Source organism: Pelmatolapia mariae, linkage group LG8 (assembly GCF_036321145.2).
Source record: "Pelmatolapia mariae isolate MD_Pm_ZW linkage group LG8, Pm_UMD_F_2, whole genome shotgun sequence".
NCBI lineage: Eukaryota > Metazoa > Chordata > Actinopteri > Cichliformes > Cichlidae > Pelmatolapia > Pelmatolapia mariae.
The window spans coordinates 21454852-21480627 of NC_086234.1; the positions used below are offsets into that span (position 1 = coordinate 21454852).

At 41.7% G+C, this 25776-nt stretch overlaps 1 protein-coding gene and 2 non-coding genes across 7 annotated transcripts in view; 2 read left to right on the plus strand and 1 right to left on the minus strand.

The window, feature by feature from the left end:
• rhbdf1b (rhomboid 5 homolog 1b (Drosophila)) overlaps positions 1-24233 on the plus strand; it is a 38701-nt gene extending 14468 nt beyond the window's left edge. For 2 of the 5 annotated variants that reach the window (XM_063481529.1, XM_063481530.1), the window contains exons 2-20: positions 7865-8006; positions 8350-8483; positions 8794-8940; positions 14665-14893; positions 16289-16495; positions 17769-17891; positions 18155-18297; positions 18384-18638; positions 18716-18827; positions 18919-18993; positions 19609-19770; positions 20201-20301; positions 20494-20557; positions 21083-21177; positions 21355-21430; positions 21759-21859; positions 22006-22159; positions 22263-22486; positions 23283-24233. In XM_063481529.1, the coding sequence (XP_063337599.1) occupies positions 7893-8006; positions 8350-8483; positions 8794-8940; positions 14665-14893; positions 16289-16495; positions 17769-17891; positions 18155-18297; positions 18384-18638; positions 18716-18827; positions 18919-18993; positions 19609-19770; positions 20201-20301; positions 20494-20557; positions 21083-21177; positions 21355-21430; positions 21759-21859; positions 22006-22159; positions 22263-22486; positions 23283-23478 (2712 nt within the window). In that variant the 5' untranslated portion in view covers positions 7865-7892 and the 3' untranslated portion in view covers positions 23479-24233. Of the gene's footprint in view, positions 1-7864; positions 8007-8349; positions 8484-8793; positions 8941-14664; positions 14894-16288; positions 16496-17768; positions 17892-18154; positions 18298-18383; positions 18639-18715; positions 18828-18918; positions 18994-19608; positions 19771-20200; positions 20302-20493; positions 20558-21082; positions 21178-21354; positions 21431-21758; positions 21860-22005; positions 22160-22262; positions 22487-23282 lie in introns of those variants that run through there. The other 3 variants (XM_063481531.1, XM_063481532.1, XM_063481533.2) reach the window with 3 other exon arrangements.
• On the plus strand, positions 6199-6292 carry trnai-uau (transfer RNA isoleucine (anticodon UAU)). The gene is made up of 2 exons: positions 6199-6236; positions 6257-6292. It is a non-coding gene; the product is annotated as a tRNA-Ile (tRNA).
• trnai-uau (transfer RNA isoleucine (anticodon UAU)) lies at positions 21536-21629 on the minus strand. The gene is made up of 2 exons: positions 21592-21629; positions 21536-21571 (listed from the first exon to the last, which is right to left on the minus strand). It is a non-coding gene; the product is annotated as a tRNA-Ile (tRNA).
• Positions 24234-25776: the final 1543 nt, after the last annotated feature.

The window sequence follows — 25776 nt, forward strand, 5'->3', positions numbered from 1 at the left end:
TGGCTGCACACTCAGGTTATGAATCTCCCAAGTGCTCTGTTGGATTTAGAGCTGGTGACTGTGGAGGCCGTTTAGGTACGGTGAACTCATCGTTATGTTCAAGAAACCAGTTTGAGTTGATTTGAGGAATGTGACATACTATGTGATCTTGATGGATACCATGTGGTCATAAAGGGATGAGCATGGTCAGCAACAATACTCTGGTAGGCTGTGATGTTTAAATGGTGCTCAGTTGGTACTAAGGGGCCCAGCGTTTGCCAAAATCATATCTCCTACACCATTACATCACCACCCTGAAGCAAGCTAGAAGGCAGGATGGATCCATGTCCTCATGTTGTTCACGCCAAATCCTTGACCCACCATCAGAATATTGCAGCAGAAATCAAGACACATCAAACCAAGCAATGCTTTTACAATCTTGTCCAACTGGTAGCAGTTGGTGAGTTGGTACAAACTGTAGCCTCAGTTTCCTGTTCTTAGCTGACAGGTACGCAGTGTGGTCTTCTGCTGCTGTAGCCTATTTGCTTCAAGTTCAGTATACTGTGCATTCAGAGATGCTCTTCTGCACATCTTGGTTTGTAACGATTCATTATTTGAGTTGCTATTGCTTTGCTATCAAAGGCAACAGTAATGCAAAAGACTAGTCTAGGCAATCTGTCTAAAGTCAGTATATTAAGGTTGCAATGAAACTGGCTTCAGCCAGCTGAAACCTTTTATTGGTTTTCCACCATTCAAAATATGTAAAAATAAAATTATGCTGGTATTAAGGCATGGCCACACCATGCAAGTGTATTTAAATCAAGTGGAATCATTGGGATTTGTGGATTTGCTTCCAGCAATGAAACAAAAGCACAGAAATTTAGCCAGACATCATTGATCTTTGAGGGAAAGTGAGCCAAGGGTTTTAAAATGAAGAAAACATTTCTCTCTGAGAACATGAATTGTTACAAAAAGTAGAAGACAGTGCCTGGAGTCACTGATACAGATACGCATTGACGTCTTGTGTCGTGGGACTCTAGCTAAGCTAAGCCTGCTTACTTCCCAGAACTCTAAAAGCCTTTTTTTGCTCTTCTGTGACTTCTTGCTGAATGAAATTCTGTACAATCACAGATAAAATGCCAGGGTTCCTAAATGTGCTACCGGAGAGAAAATAGAAAAGAAACTCAGATGGATCCTGCCAATGGAAACAATGAAAAGTAACACTAAAACCAACCCAGTGCCCAGAGATTATACTGGACAGCAGGAAACAGCTGATGCCTGGGTGTTTTAATTGAGTGTTTTTTGCCTGGCTGGCAGGAGTAGCAGCAGCTGGGCTGGCAGGTACGCTAGTTCACCAAGTGTCACATTGTCACAGAGTTTTTAAAGCTAAATATTCTAAAGATGCATGGATTAAGTTAACTGTGTTACTCGGTCTTTGCATGAAAGAAGTTGATGTAATACAGCACTTTGATTTAAATATAGCTAGATATTGCATATCCAGAAATTTTTTAGCCATCCTACCAAAGCACCCAAACATTTTTTGGGCAGTACACTGAATATTAAAAAGCAGAGTAAATGAAAGTCTTGCACCCTCGAAAAGGGGCTAAAAAGAAAGAAAAAGAACAAAGAAGGCAAGAGATTTAGAGAATAAAAGGGAGACAGTGAAGATTGTGGCCTGCTTAACATGATGAGCCACTGAATATCAAAGCTTATTGACATGCAGTCACGGTAGCTTTCCATGGCACAGTTACTGGTTGCTTCAGCCTGAAAGACCAGAACGGTCTACTCTACTCTTCTGAGCACTCAAAGCACTTTATACAACTTGTGCATTCACCCGAGCACATTTTTCTAAATGCTTTCTAGCTAAATAACACACATTCATATTCCGATTGATGCATCAGAGAGCAATTTGGGGTTAGTATCTTGCCCAAGGATATTTAGCATGCAGACTAGGGGAAGCCAGGAATCGAACCACCAAACTTCCAATCAGTAGATGACCTGCTCTACCGCCTGAGCTACAGCCACCCCAAAGGCAAAGGATCAGGGAGCAGTGTCAGGACAAGTCTTGCTTCGGTGCCAAAGCGATGCCTTTGTTTTATTCTGTCTCGACACGTCAGCAAATGTCACTCCATGTAAAGCGGATCCAATTACGCTACCATTCTGCTGTAGTCCCCTGAAAGCACAGCAGGCTGTGCACAGAAGTTCATATTTCCTTGGAGGTAACACTTTGACATGACAACATTGGAGTTTTGATGGCAAATTGAAGCCAAAATAAGAACTTGAAAGCCTTTAAACGTTCTTTTTTACTATCATAAAAAGTATGCTACTTCATCCGGAGCAAGTAGTCAGTCTTAATGCTTTCAACAAGGAGAGGATAATTTTCAGAACTGAAATATAAAGGCTCTTTACTGGCAAGTTGGATTATGCGATGACAGTACCTTTTGCTTTTTTGCTGAATTTGACTCATTGATATCAGTGACACCACATCCTGCTGACGACACTATCACAGCATCACCTCCATCGAATCGGTGGGCAGTACAAGCTTCTGTGGTTGAACAGCAGGGTGATGTCATGTGGCATACAGCACGGGGATTACATACCCTAATCTGCCTGTCATGAAAAATCCAACTAGAGGAAAAAAAGAGGAGAGAGATCAAGATTATGGAATAACAAATGGCGAATGTTACAAAACAAGATGAAAAATGGGGATATTGATTTTGGACCGCTTTGCACCTTCAAGCGGAGACCTGCAAAAACCTGATGCGAGGGGGCTGAGGCGCTGTGTAGTATATGCATGTGAGCGAGTGAGCAAATTTCGACCTTACTTGAAAAGTGCATATCAGAGTGCCTGAGTTCATGTTGCCGTGCACACACAATATCACCACTACAAAATAAGCAAAGGATGTGGTGAAGCAAAGGATTTTAGTGAAGCCTTCTATTTGCAGGGGTGTGTTTATAAAAGAACGCGCAGACTCCTTCATGTGACCGCAGAGGGACCAAAACACTGACACAGGCAGCTGAGAGGCGAAAAGAACGGAATCCAACTTTTGTTTGATATTTTACTTTGTGACCAAAAATTGCGTTGGCCCAGTGCATGAATGCACTCTACATCTACATGTGCATTCTCAACTTTCAAAGAAGAATTCTAAAATACTTTATTAGATAATCTGAGTTCAAAGCCACATTGTAATTACATCTGTTTGATCATTTTGAAACTTGGCAGTAGCATGCTAGTGTTTACTGTATACTGTACTGTGCCAGATTTTCTTGTAATTTTTAAAAAGTGGTCCTGAGCAACAGTTCTGCAGGCTTTCTAAAGACCTTTCAGTCTTTCATCAGCACTTATTTTCAGTCCAGTCCTTGTACCGGACCTTTTCAGAGGAATGTTTTGTTGGTAAAACCACTTAACACTGACCTATGAATCATTCAATCATGAAAAAAACACCAAACTCAAAGGAGGAGAGAGTGTTGTGTCTACACATAACAGACAACATAGCAAAGAAACCATTTTAAACTGAATCACTTTGCTAGCAGCCAGTTGAAAAAACACATGGTTTCTTTAGTTGAATCTATAAAAAATGTTTGACAGACGTAAAACAGTATTTTGCGCCAATAAACCGTACATTTTTACACAAAGCCTAAAACTTGGTCTAATCTGAGCATGCTGTGCAGTGTTTCCTTGAAAAGTTTGAGGAAACTAGACAAATGTAGGACAAAAGAATAAGTGGCAGGCCTAAATGCTACTTACAGCAGATGAACAGTACCTGAAAGTCATGACTTACAGAACTAGGAAATAATCCAACAAAGACCTGACACAGGACCTTAGAGATGCATCTGGCCTTTTGGTTCATCAGTCTGTCTCAGTGAAGAGTGGCTGTCAAGAAGCCATTATTCTTAAGGAAAGGAAACAGGGAGAAAAGACAGAGATGTGCCAAATTACACGAGAACTGGATTTAAAATCAGTTGCCTTAGGTCTAAATTGTTTGCTTCAGATTCTCATCTAGGTCAGGAAAGAGGTCAAATAGTGTCTACAGCCACCTGTAAAACACAGTGGAGGCTCTTTCATGAGTTGAGGCTGCATTTCAGACAGCAGTGTTGAAGATCTTCTCAAAATAGATGGAATTACTGATCCAGAAAGATTGAAGTATTGTTGTATCTTTAGCCAGTATGACAATGATCCCAAACACACTGCCAATACAGTAAAAATGTCAATTTCTGGATAGAAAAACACACAATGGATTTTAGTTAGTGTGTTAGCATGTTAGTAATTATTTATAACAGGGTCTTTAAAGTGTAAATTACAGTCACATTAATTTTGGGCCTTAAAGTGTCTGAAAACCTCCACATTCTGAAGTTATTTTTATAAATTTGTTAATTATCTTTTTTTTTGGAGGAGGGGGGGGGGTGATTATTGATCATGCAGTAACAAAACTATAAATTAAAACCAACATGTTGCCAGTAGCCACTAATGGAAACTACAGCGTGTATAAAACACACCCAGCTTGTGTTTTGTATTGCAGTGTGGGGTGCGTGCTAATGCAACATACCCACTCATAAGTGAACATGTTAGGTGTTAAAGCTGTACAGGAAGTCAGAAAAACATCGGTTGCCATAACACACCAACAGCAGTACCGAAAATCCCACTCCAGTGAAACCCACTCTGCATTAGCAGCGTCACTCCTGTAACTCCAGACAGTGCTTGGGGCTCTGCCGACATTAAAGTGGTGGTGCTCTGGACTAATTCTGGCTCTGTGATTCTCATTTGTATCCCTCATCCTTTTCTTCTGCCAATATGGATGTGAAATAAGTCTTAAAAAGCATTTATAATCATCTTAAACAGGTCATTAAGAAATCTTGCTGGGCTAAAGACAAAGCACAAAGAGCAAGCTGATGAGGGTGTGATTAGTTTTGCAGACTTTAAATGTAAAACAAAGTATTGGATAAGGTGAAAATTAAGCCTAACGATTTACCTCGAGAGAGAAACATCTGTGCAAAATTTCATGGCAGTCTAGACAGCTCATGCAAAACCACAAATATAAACCTCATGGTGGCGGCTGAGCAATCGGGGGGATCGTCAAAGTCAGTAGACTTATCCCCTGGGAACCATGAATGTCTGCACAAAATATTTGGCAATCTAAGGCAATATTGAGATACATTATTTGATAAGGGATGACGCTGCCACTCCTTCAGTCTTATGTTCTGCTGTCACTGACGGTTTGTGTTGATATTTAACATGAATATTTATAGTGTAGGCTGTGTATTAGAGAACAATACAGTTAAGGTTGAAGCAATCCAAAAGAAGGTACGATTATTCTGTCAGGACTGACGTTTTTACCACCTAGACAAATGATTGTGGTGAACCCTTCCACTTTTCATTTAAATCTGTCACAACCCCTCCAAAATAAACTGTGCTTAGCAGAAATGAGTTTGTTTTAGCCAAACCAAACCTCCCAGACTCCACCAACCTGAATAGCTCCAGCATATAATACAGCTAAACATACTGTCTACAACAAAGAACATGCACAACTCACGCTCCTTGTTGTGTCACTACTCCTACTTCCATCTGCAGCTGAGTAATCACGCTTTATTTGTGCAAACGCCCACCCTATACCGACAACATCGAGTTCACACCTGCTCTGTAGGCACTGCCGTGTAAAGATCACTATCAAAATAGACACGGCCTTTTCGCCTGAGAGCAGATACACAAGAAAATCGGATTTTACTGAAAAATACACTCTCAAAATGACAAGACAAGTTATCCAAAAAAGAGATACTTCCTTCGCGTTTTTGCTGCAACTCTATAGGTTTGTGTGCAGGAGTTCTTGGGCTTTGGAAGTACATGCCGTCCTGTCTGGATTCGTTTGCATCAAGAAGTACTCCTGCTGCTGCCTTTGATTTTCTGGCCAGAAGTCTGAATATCAGCTCCAGGATCACCTATGATGGAAGAGATTATTGTTGACTTTAATGACTTTATGGCAAAAGAGGAGAGCCTGTAATTTCACTCACCGCCACGAATCACAGAACAATTCGCAGCTGAAACCTACGGGAGCTCCTCGACGGTGGTCGCTCATTACTTCTCACCAGAGCCCCATGCAGATGTCCTATTATGCAGTAATAGTCCCCTTCACTCATGCACAATGACTTCCACTTGGCACAGGCTGTAACTGTGATCCGAGAAAGACTTCTCAAAATAAGCTGAAATGCAGACGTCCTGCAGGGGCTCCAGTGGCGCAATCGGTCAGCGCGCGGTACTTATAAGACAGTAACCTGCAGAGTGATGCCGAGGTTGTGAGTTCAAGCCTCACCTGGAGCAGTCAAGTTTTATGCTCCTTGGTTTATGAGATTTAAGCCAGACCATGTGTGTGTGCGTGGGAGGGTAGAGTAGTGCTAAGTTGATGACAACTTGAACCCCACAAACAAAAAACACTCATCCCACTGCTGGTTTTTAATAGCTACACAATACTTTGTCTGATATTCTTTAAGCAATGAGCACAAACTAGTTTAAAAATTACACTAAAGACGGTGCTTGACTCTTCAGCACAGCAAGAACTTTTCACAATATATCACATATAGAACATCAATTACACCAACACAGATTATTAATCAGATAATCCACATATGCCAGTAGATCAGGATCGTTTTTAGAGTAGAGTAACTAAATAAACAGTGAGACAGTAAACAGACAAAATGTGCACAGGTCTTGTATCACACATCATCAAGCAGCAGCAGCTTTGAGAAAGAAATTACAGTTTTTGTTCTGCACATTATTAAAAAGTTCCAGAGCAAACATTCACAAACTGAGGAAATGTCTCATGAATTCCCATACAGCTGCCGTGGAAACAGATAAACAGGAAAACCCCTTTTCACTCTCTGAATACCTTCAAAGTCATAAACCAGTGAGCAACTGGGATCAGTGGAAGCTTCGGCCTTTTATTTTATTTTTTTTGTCTTTCTGCTGGTGTGGCTCAGCTTGGGTCAAATTTTCTGTCTGATGCTGTCTGTTAATGGGCGGCCTGCAGTGCAACAGCATCCCTTTCTCTCCACATAAGTGGCGTGCTTGTGTTTTATCTGAGCACAAGCCTTCCATGTGAGCAGCTTAGTGCCACCTTGTGGTTGTGAAACATAGCTGCACCAACGTGCCTCCAAAACTCCAGGGTAGGAGTAAGTACTGGTAGGTCTTGGTTTGCAGATAAATGCTGAGCATCCTGTGGGAATGGAGAAAATATTAACTGGTGTTTAGGAAAAGTTTAAGTTCAGCTGAAATAATGTGTGATGTGTTTGCATTAAGTTATCTAAATGTGCTGCAGTGCTGCTTGTAAGACAGCAAACAGCAGAGTAATGCTAAGGTTGTGAGTTTGAGCCTTACCTGGAGCAAAGGAGCAAACTGAAGCTATCAGTGTTTAGGAGTTAAACTTCAGGACACCGGAGGCGTAACGGTGCAGCTTGCTTGTGGCTTTATCTACCTTCACACCTTTGGCCAGAATAAGAAAATAGTGGACCGCTGCTCCTAATACTATCAGCATGTTTATTTCAGTCTCAGTAATTCAGTCGACACAATCATCTGAAAGAAGATCATATAGTAGATCTGCTCAACTGTGGTTCAGTGTCACTCCACATTGTGATTCAGTTTGTTAGGAAAAGACTTCAAGTTGTTGGCAGACTAGTGGCGACATAATTTGGATTATTCAGGAATTTGCCTCAGTACTGTGTCTGTGCGAGGTCACATCACGTGGATTACAGCTGTTTATTGTTAGCACGCTCTGTCTACTGTCTGCGATTAATCGACCAAGCTGGTCACTTTGGATTTTTTGGCTTGTGACAGTTCGGTAATTTGTCTGAGCACTTTTTCCAAAAACCCATTTCCTTCTCTGTTTGTGTTGCCCAGCTGGCAGGTGTCAGGAGAGGCAGCGAGCATGGATGAGCCGAGCAGCAGGAACAGCAGCCTCCAGAGGAAGAAGCCGCCATGGCTGAAACTGGACATCCCAACCATCCAGCTGACACCGGATGACACGCCAGCGCCCAACCAGGTGAAGGCACAGGACTCAAAAGCATGTCTGGAGTAAAAGGAAGATAAAAGGTGTAAAATTCTGACTACAAGCACACGTTATACTGGAAAAAAATCAAAACAAAAAACGAATGAATTGTTTTTGAGCGCTTTCAACAACATCTGGCGGTCTTTCACGTGGTGGCAACTCAGTAAATTCCATCAAATGAAGAAGACCGTAGCACTGAAAACTCTAACCCTAGCGGATTGCTTCTTCTGTGTGGAATTAGCTTGTTTCTTGACATGCTGTCACTCATTTTCAGTGGTACAGAGCATGATTGCATCATTTGTGTGTGTGTTTATGTGTGTTTATGTGCTCGTTACAGCCAGTGAGGCGCCTGCGCAGCGTCAGCATGCCAGGGGAAAACCCTCAGACCTGCATTGCTGCCTTGGAAACTTCCAACAACTACCTCAGACCTCCTGCGGAGAGATTGCCCTCCATCACTCAGTCCATTAAAAGGTTAGACACACACACACACACACACACACACACACACACACACACACACACACACACACACGGGTATATAAAGAGAACTCCTCTGTCCTCTCTTCCTATTTTCTCCAGCTGCTAATTTCCTCTTTCTGCTTCTGCAAGCAAAATCCATAATTCTAATAATTCCTCATCTAAACTATTAGATGCTTTTGCTTCCTTTCAATTAATCCTGCTCTCTTTCTTCTCTTTTCCCCCTTTTACTTTGGCCTTGCTTTTTTCTTTTTGCTTTCCCTCTTTGTCTCCCTTCAAACCTCTTACTCCGATGTGAACGTAGTGAGAAAAGGGTGCGCTTTGAACGCATCAACACCGTTCCCCCAAAGGGCCAGAGGAGCCCCAGGAGGGTGTCAACCATCCGAAGGCGGTCCTGTATCCCCAAGATACTGACCCGGCGGCGTTCATCTATACCAAAACAAATCATCAGGTACATGAGAGGTGAAGTAGGGGGCCAGGATAACAGCGAGTAGAAGCTGTTAGTTGATTTTTTTTGACTAGTGGTAGATTATTGGGCTTCAGCAAGCTCCAGGGATGCCAGCATGGACTTAGTTGAAACATCTTGTCAAGTGAGTCTTGACTCAGACTTTCAGGTGAAAAGCTACTGCTTAACCCATTGCAACACAAACTTTATCCTTTAAACTACTCACCTGATCTAAAACAGGACCTGATAATGGGCTTTCAGCACAGGTTCGATTTCCTAAATCCCAAAGACAAGTCCAAAAGGAAGTAAAGGAGTCCAGTTCTCTGTCACTCCACTTGATTTGCAGTATGCTGAAAGGTTAATATGGGTTTATTTTTTTGTCCAGTGATGCTAAAAACATGTTTGTTGCTTAATGTCTATTCCAGCCTTAACATTGAGTAAAACAGCTAAACTGAGACTGAAAACTGGCGGACTAACATACAGACATCAAATAACTACTGAGTCTTCAAAACAGCTGCTATTTGCTTGTAAGATCACACCTTTAACTCCAAAGGTGACATATCTGTGTTGTGTTTGTGCTTTATCTTTAAAACATGTTGAAATTCTCAGTAAAAATGGAGCTGATTTGTGAAGCATTTACACGCTATATTTAATTGAAAATAATAGAAATAAATTAAAAAATGATTTTCTTTTGAAATGTTCATGTTAGATTTGATACATTTTATGATGATGACATGTTTATCACCGAGAACGCTTCATGTCATATTTATATTTACATTATATTATGTCAGTCATCATTTATGAATGCAAAAATGCTATTTTATGTCTGTCAAAACTGTTTTACTTTTGGCATTTTTTATTGATTCAGCCAAAGAAATTGGAACAAATTATGTGTTCCTGACATAGAAGGCTGTTAATAAGTGTCCAAAGATACAGTTTACAATGGGTTATTGCTAAGTTGTCTGTTACGTGTAGAAACAACACTGGTTCATCCTTTGAGGTAGGTGCCTGTTTTATGCTTGAATGATTCATAGGTCAGTGTTAAGTGGCTTTACAAACAAAAATATTCTTCATCTGAAAATGGTCAGATACAAGGATGGGACTGAAAGCAGCTAATGAAAGAGCCTGAGAAAGCCCAGAGAAGAACACTTTTAAAAAATGATAGGAAAAGTCAGTCTCCTTGGAAGCAAAACATAAAGAAATGAGGGGTGACTCATGAGTTTTGCCCAGTACTGTATGACAGTACTAAACTGGCCTGTCTGCAGTAACTGATACATTATTAAATATGACAGCGTTGAGTGGCTGAAACTGCGTGTCAAGCAATAACTGTGCAAACGTGTTTTTCAAAACTAAAACTACTGACGTCTTTGGTTCACACTTTGCGATTGCTGTTGTAGGAAAAGGCGTTGCAACACAAAGGAAAACACATTACTGTCCCAACTTCTTTTCCAAAAAAAACATTAAGATGTACAAGTTTCAGCATTTAATGTTGTGTCTTTGTTATGTTTTCAGTTGACATCGTGGTTTAAAAGATTTTCAAACTTATTGGTCACATTTGCTTCATGCCACAGCTGCGAGGATTTGTTGGTGTCAGTCCAGGTCATACACAGGACCACATGGTTTATAGGAGACAACATAACACAAACGCTCATTCTGGCTATCTTATGTGCGTCATACCACTTCAAAGCGGCTGCTTAAACAGAATTAAATTGAATGTAAACGTTTGAAGACGGAGCCGCAACTCAAACCTGCAGATACTCTTCAAAAGAGAGTGTCCTAATGTCTTAATTTCATCTTGCAGAAATGTATTAGCTTTTTATTTGCATTTGTGGAAGAAGCACAGGATGCGTTTGATGTTTGTGAGAGAATTAATGCGATTGTATGTGACTCGTGGAGGTTAGCTGAGGTCCCTCCTCTGCAAGAGTTCGTGAATTCATGCTAAATCTTTACTATTCAAACAAAGCACGTCTCTGAGTGTGATTTGTTGTGTGCTCGCGGGGTATCTTGGAGGACACCCTGATGTTTGTTTATCTGGAGGACAAGCGGAGCGCTCTTTACGGGTCATTATTCATGTTAAGGAGGCATTCATTTTGACAGATTAGGCCACAAAATTAAACGGTAGATAACTTTGCCATTCACCGCAAGTTCACACGCTCAGTTTGACTTCCTTAAAGAAGCTCACCCGAGTTTCCGAACTGCAGAGCACGCTGGGGTTTTAGCTTGGAGCGATGAGAAAATAAACCTCTCCGGTAGTGTGTGTATATACAGTATGTGTGTATGTGTCATGTCCAGGCATGTCCAAGGTGCACTCCCTTCATCGTTTCTCCCTCCTAATGCCCATGATGATCTTTCTTCTCTCCCTCCTTCTAACGTTCCATTTCCTGTGGTGTGTTAGAGGGAGAACTGGTGTTTACATTCACTCCTGCAAAACAAGGCAGAGACACAGGCAGGCAGAGAGAGAGGGGACTCACTGATAGAGATCGTTGGGGGCTGTTGATGTGGGAAAATGTTCAGTTTGACGAGGACCAGCATCGCTGTCTTTTTTGCCCAGTAGGTCACATCCTTTCATGTGAGCTCTTAAGGAGGGACGTCTCCAGACAAATTAACGCTCTTTGTCGGGTACGGAAATTTAGGCTGTGTGTGCTAGTGACACAAGTTCAGAAAACAAAGATCCACCCACTCATTGTGTGTTATATAGTCCAGCTGGATGAAACTGGAAGCTCTCTGTGGATTTCTTTTCACGTCATGATGTAGACATCAGCCTCCCGTCTGACTGAGGAGTTTAGCACTGGATTCTCTCAAACTTTGATTAACCAGGAGAGCACTGTAGAAGAAAGGGATGTTCAGCAGACTCCAGACATGTGCTGATCCTCCGCTCTTTGCTTAGCGGTGACGTAGAGCTGGCCTGGATATCAGGAAATCCCCTTATGGAACATTGTATGTGGGATTTGTGAAGGATCAGTTTGTATTTGGCAGATTGAGGTTTATTAGGGGTCAGGGGCTAAGCGGGGACAGTACTGGTGATGGAGATCACTCAGCTCCAGAGTCCCCAGCCCAATCAGGAATGAGCCATACCCTAAAGCCCTCTTGGAGATCTCAGGACAGGTGAGTGCGCTGAGGCAAACTGGAGCAGAGCAAAACATCTGGCTCAGCATGAGATGCTTTGGAAAGTCAGTGAAAATTCTCAACAAAGCACTTGTTCTGTCTTTGAGGGGGATTAAGATTTTCTCAAAATTAACTACAGGATTTAGATTCACTAGCAGCTCACATTTTAAATTGCTTTCAGTCTTATATGTTGAGTTTTACGGAAGGGTTTGTGATTGCCAGCATGTACATCTCATCTGTTTTATGCCATCTCTTTAAAAATAGGAAGTTTTGAAGCTTTGAAGAGAATAGTTCTGAAAAAGTGGCTTATTTGCTTTGCTTTAGGAAGTTCAATAAGAAGCCTGACAAAAGCTGTCATATATGTGGGATAAATATAAATTAAACTGTAGCCAGGAGATGATTAACTGTGATCTAATCAAGGTGTATTATAATTGGTTACTAGTGTAACCCACTGCCACTGAAACAGCTCTGTTCAGTGGTAGCATATAATTTTTGTTTTTTAGCTGTCTATGGAAGTTAAACAAAAACGATTAAACTTGTTAACTTGTGACATTTAAAGCTGCCATTATTAGGCTCATTGAGCTGAAGGACCAACAAGTTTATACAGCTGCGAGACACTGATCCGTCCGTCCATCCACAGTTCACAAGAATCTCTACAGGATTTTTGTGAAACTTTTACAGAATGATCAACTAATCCAAATTATGAACCAAGGTCAATGTTAAGTTCATCCTTTTATGAGTTTTATGAGTAATTTTCTATATTTTTTTTGTCTCTTTAATGGATTTTAATTCTCAGTTGCTTGTGTAGGCAACCAATGACAACGAATCTTCCTTTCTGTGCTTCGCAATAACCAATGAATTGTGATGGATCTTGAGCCAAATGAGACACTACGTCATTGACATGCTGGCCTTTTAAAAAATGGTGTAGACAACCAGCTTTCAATGGATGGACAAATAAATCCCTGATGACCTTTCAGCATATTGTAGTTCAAAAGTATTAGAGGGAACTAGAGTGCTGCACGCTTTTTTCAGGCTTTAGAAAATGTAACTCATGAGAGAGACTTTGGACTTCTCAGACTAGGGCAGATGAACCATTTACCTACCTCACAGCACAATGTTGTACTTTGTAGTTATGTATTAAAAAACTCATTCATATTGTTTCTAGGAAACATAAAAGTTGAAAAGTAAATATTAAATTATAGGAAAAACGTAAACCAACATAAAGTCGTACATAGGAATACAACTTGAATGAATTTGCCATGAATTACAATGCATTCTTAAAATAATGTCTATTTTGACTTTAATAGTAATTTTATCAGTGGTTACACTTGCTGCCTCCACATGTGGCTATGAATGAATGAGACCGGGCATGTGCAAATTGAACCAGCAGTAGTCTAATTGTTTGATAGCTACCTGGATTTTTTGTGTAGTGTTTGTTTGGATTGTGCAAAGCTTTACCCTTCTGCCTTTTCTTCTCCCTGATGCCCAAAATGCCGTGTGAGCCTATAATTACGTCGACTGTTGTTTCATGTGTACCAGCCTTACCTGGAGGATGTGGAGACTAATTCACGCGTGTTAAAATTGCTTTAATCTTCTGCGATGAGTGGTTGTTTTGTGCTGTCGTCAAGCAGTCTGAATGTTTTGTTCGCGTTTTGTGTGGGTGACTAAGAAAAAGACGTGCTCGCTTGCTCGTGCATGTGCCCAAAAAGAAAAAGAACTGCTTTTCTAAACAAACAACTGTCACCGAGCCTGAAATGAGCCCATTTCTGAAATTTGGCCTTGTCGTTCCACCAGGATTTAATATTGTTTATGAGGTTTGTGTGATTGCTAGCTTCATTTAAGGAAACAAACATTTTGTAACTGTGCAAAAGTTTTTCAGAATTTCAAATCTGGGCCTCCTGTCCTCCTTATTTCTCTCTCTCTAATCCCGCTGTTTACGTCTCCGTTCTTGCTCAAGGCATCTAGTCTAAATCCTACCGTTGTTTTGTTTTTGTTCCAAACCTGTTTCCTCTTTTTTAAGAGATACCTCTCTGGAGGGACAGTAATCAGGGCTGCGCCACCCCCACCCTGTCCTTGTGCAGCCTTAAAAGGCTTCCCCAGCTGGCGTTTTTCTTGATGACGAGGGCTGAGTGTTTATTACTAAACGTTCTGCTCTCTAAACAGCCTCCCCCTCCTCCCACTGATCGGTTAACACGCAGCCTGATGTGCGGACACAGTTCTTGGAAAAAGGGGGACCTGAATGCACATTTATCGAGCTGAAATGTAATAAACAAAGACCCATATTGTGTCATCTACTCTGGGAATATGAGGCAACATCTGCTTCTTTTCTGCCAGCAGAGGGCTGTAAATTATATAAAGAAACAAGACAGTGTATGTCATCCAGGCTCTCAAAGCTGGGTTCAAACTTGCACACGTTAGATAGAGATAAAAGTACAAGAAGAGCATCTTAGATGTTATAATATAAAAGTGTTGTTTTCTTGACTTTTTAAAATCATGGCCCGTATTTCATCCTGATTCATTATTAAGTTCTTGTGCCAAGATGAACCTGATTCATTTCTGACACACTACCTCTACATCAAAAAAAAGTATATGCTTTCACTAAGCAGAGTGTGTCCTCTCCCCCAGGGGTACGGCTGACTGGTTTGGGGTGAGTAAAGACAGCGACAGCACCCAGCGATGGAGGAGGAAGAGCCTGCAGCACTGCAGTCATCTGTACGGGGGTCTGAAGACGCAGGTGATGAGGGAGATGGAGCTTCACAGCCAAGACAATCTCTCCCTTGCCAGCACTGAGACCCCTCCTCCCCTCTACCTCCCACCCCTCCACCCCAGTCATCACCACTATGGCATGCAGAGGGTAGGCCTGCGCCAGTGTGGGGGGGAAGCATGTTAGAGGGATGGAGACGTAGATGGGCACCTTTTCTTTCGTCACATTTCTCCCCCACCTCTCTCCTCCTGTTCTTCATGTCACATCTTGAAAATCGGGGTCGCTTTAGCGCCTTGCTTTGTCCGCTTTCGTAGGGTTCAATTGATGGGGTCTTAACAGAGAGAGAACTTTTTATTGACGATTTGTTTGACTAACCACAAAAACAACAAGCCACTGAAAGTCACAATAATGAGTGCAGCACTGATATTAATTATACAGTTACAGATGACAGCAAAATTAATTGCCACCCTATGAAATTGTAAGTTTTTCTCATGGTTTTTCCAAGTAGCATTTTTAAACACATTAGACTTCTTTAGAAAGCATCAATTATTTCTGTTGTTACACAAAAATATAATTATTTCAGAAAAAAAGAAAAATTACCAGGGTTAATATCATCAGCCCCAAGTTAAAACTGCAAAACTTTGAGCTGTCACTTTAGAAAGCATCAGCCCAAAAGTCAAAGAAGTCATTTTAGAGCTGAGAAAAAGAATTGTTGAGAGAATGAGGTGGATATAGAAAGTTATCACAGCATTTCATAAGAACTGAAGAATCATCAAGAAATGTCTTCCTTCTCTCACCCCAACTGGTCCCGGCAGATGGCCCCGCCCCTCCCTGAGCCTGGTTCTGTCGGAGGTTTCTTCCTGTTAAAAGGGAGTTTTTCCTTCCCACTGTCGCCAAAGTGCTTGCTCATAAGAGGTCATATGACTGTTGGGTTTTTTCTCTGTATGTATTATTGTAGGGTCTACCTTACAATATAAAGTGCCTTGAGGCGACTGTTGTTGTGATTTGGCGCTGTGTAAATAAAATTGAATTGAATTGAATTGAATGAATTGAGTCACACAGTACACAGTAATACTAATGTAAGCATTAAAAATAAATCTAGCATGCTGGAAAAGCTGTGTTAAAATTCCCTGCTCTGTTAAATGCTTAAAAATTAAATTTTCATTGTTGGGGGGGGGCTAATAATTCTGTCCTCATCTGTTTATCAATATATAATAATGAGATTACTCCTTTCATTGTGAATTCTGTTTAGCTAATAGCGTGTCAGCGTAGCCCGCTAAGTGCTAGTAGCCTAAAAAGCCGTTGGTTTAGCAAATTTATCTGAAACTTTGCCCTTAATTTTAGTATAAAAGATAACATCAGACGTAAAACATAAAGCACATGTGAAGTAAAATCTACTTACCCCCTGACACATCAATTTAACCCTAATATCGATGTGTCTGTGCATCCCTGTTGCCTCTTCTGCTCTGTCGTGTCAATAGAGCTTAAAAGAAAAAGGTTGTGGTGAACCGACACACTTGTGCGATGTTTTGTGTTTGTGTGCAGATCGTAGACCCCCTGGCTCGGGGTCGTGCCTTCCGCAATGTGGAAGAAGTAGACGGCTTGAGCTCCCTGCAAACTCCCATGACGCCCGGCACAGCTTCCCTCTGCTCATTTTCCAGCTCCCGCTCCGCCCTCAATCGTCTCCCACGACGACGCAAGCGAGAATCTGTCGCCGTCATGAGTCTCAAGGCGGCGGCGGCGCTAATGAAGGTGTATATTTGTTGTTTATTCCAGAATTCCTACCTAAGACGGTCTTGCTCTCCTTTGAATTCTTCTACACTGCTGCCTGTCAAGATATTCATGCATGTTCCTCATTCTTGGTATTAAAAGCTTATGCAACAGATTCCAGTAAGATAGCCCATAAAAGGACTTTGATTTACATTAAGTTATTTCTTATTTGTCCCAGAAAAAATACACTTACCATAATGATTTGGCAGTTTTTTTTTCTGTACACAAGCATGTTGTGTAATACAGGAGATTTGCGTGTCCTGTTGGGGATTAAAGTCAGGCGCTATACTTTACAGCAGTGTGCAGGTGACTGTGCTTGTGTGAACCACGAGCTACAGAACACATATGTAAAGGAATTATGCTGCTGTTCAGAGTGTGTGTGTGTGTGTCTGTGTGTGTGTGTGTGTGTGTGTGTGTGGGGATTACTGGGGGTTTTACCAGCAGATGGTCCGTGATAACACCAGCGAATGCTCAGTTATCTGCTTCTTTGTTTTCAGAGCACTCTGGAAGAGCTGAGCTCATATAGGTGCAAACCCGCAGAGGCCACATCGCATCATTAAGAAACGATACGCAGTCTCACTCTTTTGCATCAGTGCTTAGGTTTAGTTAACAAAAACTACTTGGGGAAGATTAAGGAAAAGTTTCGCTACATTGTTGTTCTCTTTGTGCTTAATTTTTTTCCAGCAGGTGATCAAACTGATTTTTTGTGTCTTTTCTCTCTGTCTCTCTTCTCTGTTTTTTTTCCCCTCTCCTTCTGTTGAGCCTCTTCCCAACTTCTCTTTTCTTAAAAATAAAAAATAAATAAATAATGAAGATCAAACAAGCAATGACAATCAAATAGACCAGTATGGGAAAAGCCATAATGATCCACTTGGAAAAGTAAATCTGTTGGGCATTTTTCTGGTTGCTACAGTGACAGACAGGCCAAAAAAAAGATTTAGGAAAAGAAATACAGAAAGAACATTTTACATGATACTTAGATTTTTCATTTAAGTGTGACGCCGAGGGGTTCATAGGTGAGCAGGTTAGAGCTTTTTCACTATTACCATGAACCCAGTGAGCCACCTTGTGTGCATTTGTGTCACCAGTAGCTTTGACAAAAAATGGTGATATTTGACAGTCTCCATTAATAGAAACCAGCTCTCATTTCGCAATGATAAAGTAATACCTTTAATATTAAGGTCCTTTTATCGATGTGATTTAGAAAATTTCCTCCATCTGTGTTTGAAATGTCCTGTTTATGATCGTTTCTCAGGGCCGGACGTTAGGCGAGAGCACCGCTGGGCGGCGCCGCAGACGGAGTTTCATGCCTCCTAGTTTCTTCGAAGATGACACTGCGGATTTCCCTGATGACCTAGATACTTCTTTCTTCACCAGAGTGAGCAGTGGGCACACTCTCCCAAAGTGACTTTTAGTCACTGTGACATTCATTTGATTTCACAGATTGATAAAGCTTGCATTTTACGTTCAGTATAACTACTTCCTGCAGCATAATTTTCAGTTCTGCAATCTTGTGAATGCGAGAGCCCACAGAGACTTTATGCAGTAAAAACATGTGTGCTTATTTCTGTGAAATAAATAAAAAATACTGTCTACTGTTTATTTATGAGATGATTCCAGCTTACCGAGTCGTCTTTGCAGGAAGGCCTGCAGGATGAGTTGTCCAGCTATGCTGACGAGGTTTTTGAGACTCCATCGGAGGCTGCCCTCCAACAGCTGGATGAGAGCGAGCTCACAGGAAGCGCTCTGGATAGGAATGAACTAGAGAGGAGTCATCTCATGATGTAGGTCTCCACCGTATCCTTCACATGCACACAAAAAAATGAAAAGAGCTGCAATCCCTGAGAATGCTTCCTCCTCCCCGATTCAGGCCTTTAGAGCGAGGGTGGCGGAAGGCAAAAGCCGGCTCTGCGGTCCAACCCAAAGTCCGCCTGAAACAGGAGGTGGTGAGCGTCAACAGCCATCAGCAGCGAGGGCAAAGAATCGTGGTTCCGGTTAAGAAGCTTTTTGCCAGAGAAAAGAGGCCGTACGGGCTGGGCATAGTCGGACGTCTCACTAACCGGTCGTATCGCAAACGCATAGACAGCTACGTCAAGCGGCAGATTGAAGACATGGATGATCACAGGTGAGACGGGATGTGGCTGTTTAGAAATGTTTAAATGCAAAAAGTAAATAATGCATTAAAAGTTCTTCCCTCTCCAGGCCTTTTTTTACCTACTGGATCACCTGCGTCCACCTGCTCATTACCATTCTAGCTGTCACCATTTACGGTATTGCCCCTATCGGCTTCTCGCAACACGAAACTGTCGACTCGGTAAGTAAACTGTTTGACTTTTATAGGGGTTTAATGCTGGTTTGTTACAAATTTTTGAATATTGAATTTTTTTTTTTTTTTCATTTTTGAGGTGCTGAGGAACAAGGGGGTTTACGAAAACGTGAAGTTTGTGCAACAACAAAACTTCTGGGTGGGTCCGAGCTCTGTAAGTACTTCCAGTCTTTTATCCACCACCTTTCACACTACTAAAAATCGCAGGCGAGTTTGAATCTCAGTGACCTCTGCCTCAAGGTCAGAGGTCAGAAGTCAAGTTTTCTAAAAATCTTGTGAATGCGATAATTCAACAACAAAGTGATGTAGAATTGAAAGAGGCTGTACGCCCTCTTTAACCATGAGTGTGTATAATCTGCTCATGCATTCATGAACACTAGTTGCATTAGCTACTAATACACACAAATATCATATAAATATATTGTATAAATAGTACAATAAAGCAATGGGAAAATGGGTAAGTGTTAGTTAAAAGTTTAATGATTCAAACGCATGTCTGAATTAAATGCATGTAAGATTTTTGACTAAATAAAGGAATAAATGGTTAAAATATACATTTTCTGTTGTAATAGTATTTAAACACATCAGGTTCCACATTTAAATTAATCACACAATCTTCAGTTGAAATGAATGCACAAATGTATTTGTTTGTTTTCTGTGGCTGTTGTCTTGAAAGACTTATGTTAATTCATCTGACAGAGACGTAGTGTTAGGATCTAGATGGACACTTTTCTTTTCAAATTGTCACGTCATTTCTTCTTCGCCACAGGAAGCGCTGATTCACCTGGGAGCCAAGTTTTCCCCGTGCATGCGTCAGGATGAAGAGATCCACAAGCTGATCCAGGAGAAGCGAGCACTAGAGAGAGAGTCGGGCTGCTGTGTGAGGAATGATCGCTCCGGCTGCCTGCAGACTCTACAGGAGGAGTGTTCGGTCAGTGACACCAGCTTAGATTTGAAAGAGTCTCAGCACTGACCATGACCTGATTATTTCAGGCACACTATGATTTTATTGAAACTTGTGCTTAGAAAATGATACCTTACTGATGCATAAATGAGTTTGGCTGCATTTATGAGGTGGCTGGAGCTTGGCTGGTAGGGCAGGTCACCTACCAATTGGAAGGTTGATGGTTTGATCCCTGTCTGCTCCAGTCTGCATGCCAAATATCTTTGGGCAAGATATTAACTCCAAGTTGCTCTCTGATGCATCTGCTGGAGTGTGTATGCATGCTAGATAGAAAACAGTGAATGAAGCAAGTTGTGTAAAGCACTTTCAGTACTCAGATAGTGCTTTACAAGAACCAGTCCATTGACGTATAGTTTCAGAGCATTCTGAATATACATGGCATGTCTTTGCTCTGCAGAGCACACTGGCAGTGTGGGTGAAGTGGCCTCAGCACCCCAGTTCTCCTTCTTTGAACAGTGAACTCCGGCAACATGGTGCCGTTTGCCATCAGGACCCCAGGTAACATGATTATCATTCTTCAGCTTTAATAGAGAACAATTTTGGATGAAGGACTCATAACTTAAGACAAGAGCAACAGTCTGCCGGACAGACTTTGTTTTTATCCATGTGTGGGCTGAGCTGTTGGAGCCGACTTACCCTGCTGGAAGACGTCAGTGTTCCCTCTTATGTCTTGTACTTTTGATTTTGCAGAATCTGTCTGGAGCCAGCCTCTGTTTCACCGCATGAGTGGCCGGATGACATCACTTCTTGGCCTGTAAGCACACTAACATGTTAACAGTTTAACCTCACAACATCCACAGGGTTAGACTAAGGATTTGGTTTTGTATACAAAAAAATGCTAAATAGGCCATTGTTCGGAAACTAGGAGATTCATTTCCACTGAAGTCTTTAAGCATTTTTCAGCGTTACAGCTAAAATTCGTAACCAAAGCCAAACCCTACCCCTAACTCCAGATGGGCCAAGTGTTCATCTGATACTATTATTTATCAGCGAGTAGATACATGGATCAGGTAGTATCAGATAGCAATGATTCTGTTTCTAAGCCAGTCATATAACAAAAGGCTAAGATGTCTGATTATACAACTGTAGCACAGTACAACTGTACTGCAAGAGAGTCAAGAGAGACTCTAAAGACTAATGTAATATTGCATTTAAGTGGTTTGGTTCAAGTCAATGTGAGGCAGTTGTCTCCTTGTTCTCCTTGTGTGTGTTGTTTTTTTTTTTAAACTGTTGTAACTGTAATCCGATGAGAAACTTTCACTGTGGTTTTGATCTGTAGGTTTGCACAAGGTTCAACTCTGGGAATCACACTAACCTCCCCCACATTGATTGCACCATCACAGGCCGGCCCTGCTGCATCGGAACCAAAGGACGGTGAGGATCGGGATCACTTATTTACAACACGTGCTCAGTAACAGCGTAAAACATTAACAGTATCTTTATGGTGCAGTGAAAAAAGGAACTGATCCACCTTTTGATTACATAATAAATGTGTTTGAATAAAAGATTAGTACACTGATCTCTACTTAGAAACCTGAATTTGAGTTGCAGGTGTGAAATAACTTCTAGAGAGTACTGTGATTTTATGCATGGCTACTTCCATGAGGAGGCTACTCTCTGCTCACAGGTAGGACAAACAGCACACACACACCTTTTTTAACTGCATGTTTAAAAACAGTAGCCAGTGTAAATTTGCTCCTTTAAGTGAGAGTCTGTTGATTTAAAACATTGTTGCTCCAGGTGAGGCTCGAACTCACAACCTCGGCATTGCTCTGCAGGTTACTGTCGTATAAGTACCGCGCGCTGACCGATTGCGCCACTGGAGCCTGCAGAGCACAATGCAACAGAATGGACTGTGGACTGATATCACCTCTGGCACGTTCCACCACAAGGTGGCAGCAGAGCATCACTGACTGTTGTAGCTGTAACCCTGATTGTGTTTTCATTTGTCCCAGGTGGCTTGCATGGACGATGTCTGCGGTTTGCTGCCTTTCCTCAACCCAGAGGTTCCTGATCAGTTCTCTCGGCTCTGGTTGTCCCTGTTTCTTCATGCTGGGTGACTGCACTCTTTCTTTCCCTTCAGTATTTAAAGCAGCCATAAAGATGTTAAATTATGGGAAAAACTTAGTTGCCTGAATACTTCAGTGAAATTGTGCATGCATTTGTGGAATGTTAAGGATAACTGGTTGCCTGTCCCTGCAGAATTCTGCACTGCTTGGTTTCGGTGTTGTTCCAGATGACGGTGCTGAGGGATATAGAGAAGTTGGCTGGCTGGCTCAGAATCTCTATTATCTACATGCTCAGTGGCATCACTGGCAACCTGGCCTCTGCCATCTTCCTGCCCTATAGAGCAGAGGTACAAGCTGATGTTAATGTTACCAAAAAATATCATAGTTATACATTGTTTTCATTTAGTGGATCTGTGTGCGATCTATAGGTGCCTGTCTTTTTCCTCCCAGGTGGGTCCTGCTGGCAGCCAGTTCGGCATCCTGGCTTGTCTTTTTGTGGAGCTGTTTCAGAGCTGGCAGATCCTCGAGCGACCGTGGCGAGCGTTTGCTAAGCTGTTGGCCATCTCTGTGTTCTTCTTCTCTTTCGGTTTGCTTCCCTGGATCGACAACTTTGCCCACATCTGTGGTTTCGTTTCTGGATTCTTCCTGTCCTTCGCCTTCCTCCCATACATCAGGTAAGTGACTATTGCTCTGTGTGCTTTTCTATCCAGGCTCTTACTGCATTGGCAGTACATTTGAGGCCATTTTAATGCTAAGAAATGAAGCAGCTGCTAATCAGACGCTTTTTAGATGGTATTACATGGTAGGTCAAAATGTGACCGCACTTTTATGTGTGTTCAGTCCAGCTCTAGTGTAATTGAGCATACCTCAGTGTTGTCTGATGGAGTAGAGGGATTAACTGAAGGGCCAGATGCATCTCTCAAACACTTTCATCTACTGTTCATCTGCTTCTGCTACTTCTCCTTTCCTCTTTTCTTTTATCTTTTCTATGTTTTTTAAGACAGGCTGCTAGTAACAAAGTGCCTAAAGATACAGTTTAAAACAGATTCTGAATATGAGTGAAAAAGCAGTCAGTGTCCAAAGAAAAGCTTTGAAAGACCTTCGGAAAGCCTGGAGGAGTATTGCTGAAGGAAGGTCTGACTCCTTGGAAGCAAAATATAATGAAATGAAAGGAATGGTTCACATTTTGTGGAAATTGAAGAGACTGAAAACTGTTGCCACTACTTTATACTTAAAGCTAAATTAAGCTGGCGCTAGTTAGCTTAGCTTAGCATTCACTTGGCTTACCTCTAGATTCTTTATTCTTTCCTTTGACTGAACGTTTCCTCAGTCTGACCTCAGTCTATATGCAGTGTTTTCACTCCCTTCATCACTTTGATGATTTAAGAGGTTTGATGCGAAACAATGACCGTTCTCTGAGGGAAGTAATGATGTCACTGTTGTTTTGTTGTTGTTTTTTTCACCCACCAGCTTCGGCCGTTCCGATATGTACCGAAAGCGAGTCCAAATCTGCGTCTTCCTGCTGATCTTCCTGGGTCTGTTCTCCGCTCTGGCCGTTCTCTTCTACATCTACCCCGTGAAGTGCGACTGGTGCGAGTACCTCACCTGCATCCCCATCACAGACAAGTTCTGCGAGAAGTACGACCTAAACGCGCACCTCCTCTGACTGTTAGTCCTTGGAGTCCAAGCTGATGTACACTGATAAGATAGGATGTGTGAAATGGTGCTTGGCAGCACTTACGACTGATAAAACCATCAGTATTTCTAGATTTTGTACGGACTGGTGAATTCCAGATGTATTTTTTCAATATACAAAACAACATGCATGAAAGCCTTCAGGAGTTTGACTGAATATATAAATATGCATGAAAACAAGGAGAACAATGGACTAATAACTGATCTGTGTATGACTGATCTTGTCCTGGGCTAATCAATGTCCACTTGCACTGGCCAGTAACAGTACACCTTAGTGGCCACATGGAAGTTTTATTTGGTACTTTTTACCCAGCAGTCACAGCTTCCTGGACGTGAACTCTAAGGACACAAGGCTCTAAATTCATCAGCGTGCCTTACTGATACAGCACAGCCTCTGACTTTAACGTCTGTGGAAACTGCTTTCAGACACAAATCATGTCAAATATGTTTTTTACTTCAGTATTTGGAGGCTGGAATGCCATTTTTGTTTATTTGTTTACCACTCTGGAAACCACAGCCTTTAAAGCACTCCAGTCACAAATGGATGTTCTGTTTTTTTGATATTCACCTCTTTTTTTATATATGTTTACAAAAAACAACAACAAAAACAAAAACAGGTGGGTTCATGTGCTCAATTGTAGAAAGCTGTTAAAAGGTGAATTTGTGTATGTGTGTGTGTTTTATTAAAAGTGGTGGCGTTTTAGCTACCTGGCAATGAACACAAGAGGACAAAATCTGTGACTGTGTGTTGTCTGTTCTCAGATAGCCAGAGACTGATGCTTAAACTCACAACCTCAGCATTGCTTCATAAGTTAGTACTCCACTCTATCAGACTGCACCACTGGAGCCCACTGTGTCTGTGGTTTTTGAGTTATATTTGTGAATCGTCATGAATGACTGTGTCTCGCACAGATCTTTTAGACCAGGGGGTGGGGAACTCCAGGCCTCGAGGGTCGGTGTCCTGCAGGTTTTAGATGTGTCCTTGATCCAACACAGCTGATTTAAATGGCTAAATGACCTCCTCAACATGTCTTGAAGTTCTCCAGAGGCCTGACAATGAACTAATCATTTGATTCAGGTGTGTTGACCCAGGGTGGTATCTAAAACCTGCAGGACTCCAGCCGTTGAAGCCTGGAGTTCCCCACCCCTATTTTAGACCATGGTTGACAACCAGGGGCCAGAACTGGCCTGGAAAAGACTCCAATCTGGTCCACTGAATGGCTTTGGAAAAGTTGTAAAACATTTTACAGCTTTTTCTGATAACAACACCCCATCCCCACCACCACAGCTGTTCATATTGCACCACAGTAATCAAGTAATATAAACAATAAAATAACAAAAAAGTTCCTGTTTTTTCACTACTGACTATATAAATGTATATTTATTTACAACAAATCCACAAAAAAGGCCATTTTCTGTGAGTTAACACAGAAACTTTGTTTTATAATTACAGGACAGTCTGGCCAATGAGCTACCAGATCATTTTCTACCATTTTACACATTTATTTCTTACATTTGAAGTTGTGTTTTTAATACATTAACATCATTAATCACTCCGTGAAATGGAGAATCCATTATAATACACAGAATTCAAAAACTTATTTTTTGTTTCAGTGAATATAGATATTTTACTTTATGTTACTGCTAACGGAAGTGATTCTTTTTAAAATTCTGAGTATGGTATATCATAATGAAATTGGCATATAAACTGACCTTTTCTGTTTGTCAGATAATCAGTAACCCTCTCTTGGGCACGCAGAAAGAATCAAATCAGATGTGACGCCTCGTGAATGCAATAACGTAAGCCGACAATGATGATGGTGCCCTTTTACACTGAAACTATAAACACCATTAAATACTGATGGCTAATTTCTTAACACTGGTCAGAGCCGGACAAATAGAAGTCTTTCTGCGATTGGGGAACGGCCAATAGATGGCAACCCGAGACCAATAACTTACAGGTTGGGGTGCAACATGACCGCCGCTGAGGGTGCGAAGCTCAAATTACAGCAATGCTGTTGTGCTGTTTTCGGGGGATTTGAATGTCATTAATTCAAGCAGGTTTATTAGCGTGCAGAGCGCTTATTGCGGCCCCTGATGCTCACCGCGTGTTGCACCGATGGGTTTGTTGACGCCGGCGCTTTCTTCCTCCTCTCTTTGAGCGCGCACGGACACACGCACACGCTGGCATTTGCATGCACATACACACGTGTGATTGCTCTGGCATTCATTAAGTCTTGTCTGTAATTGACTCTAAATAAGTGCGCAC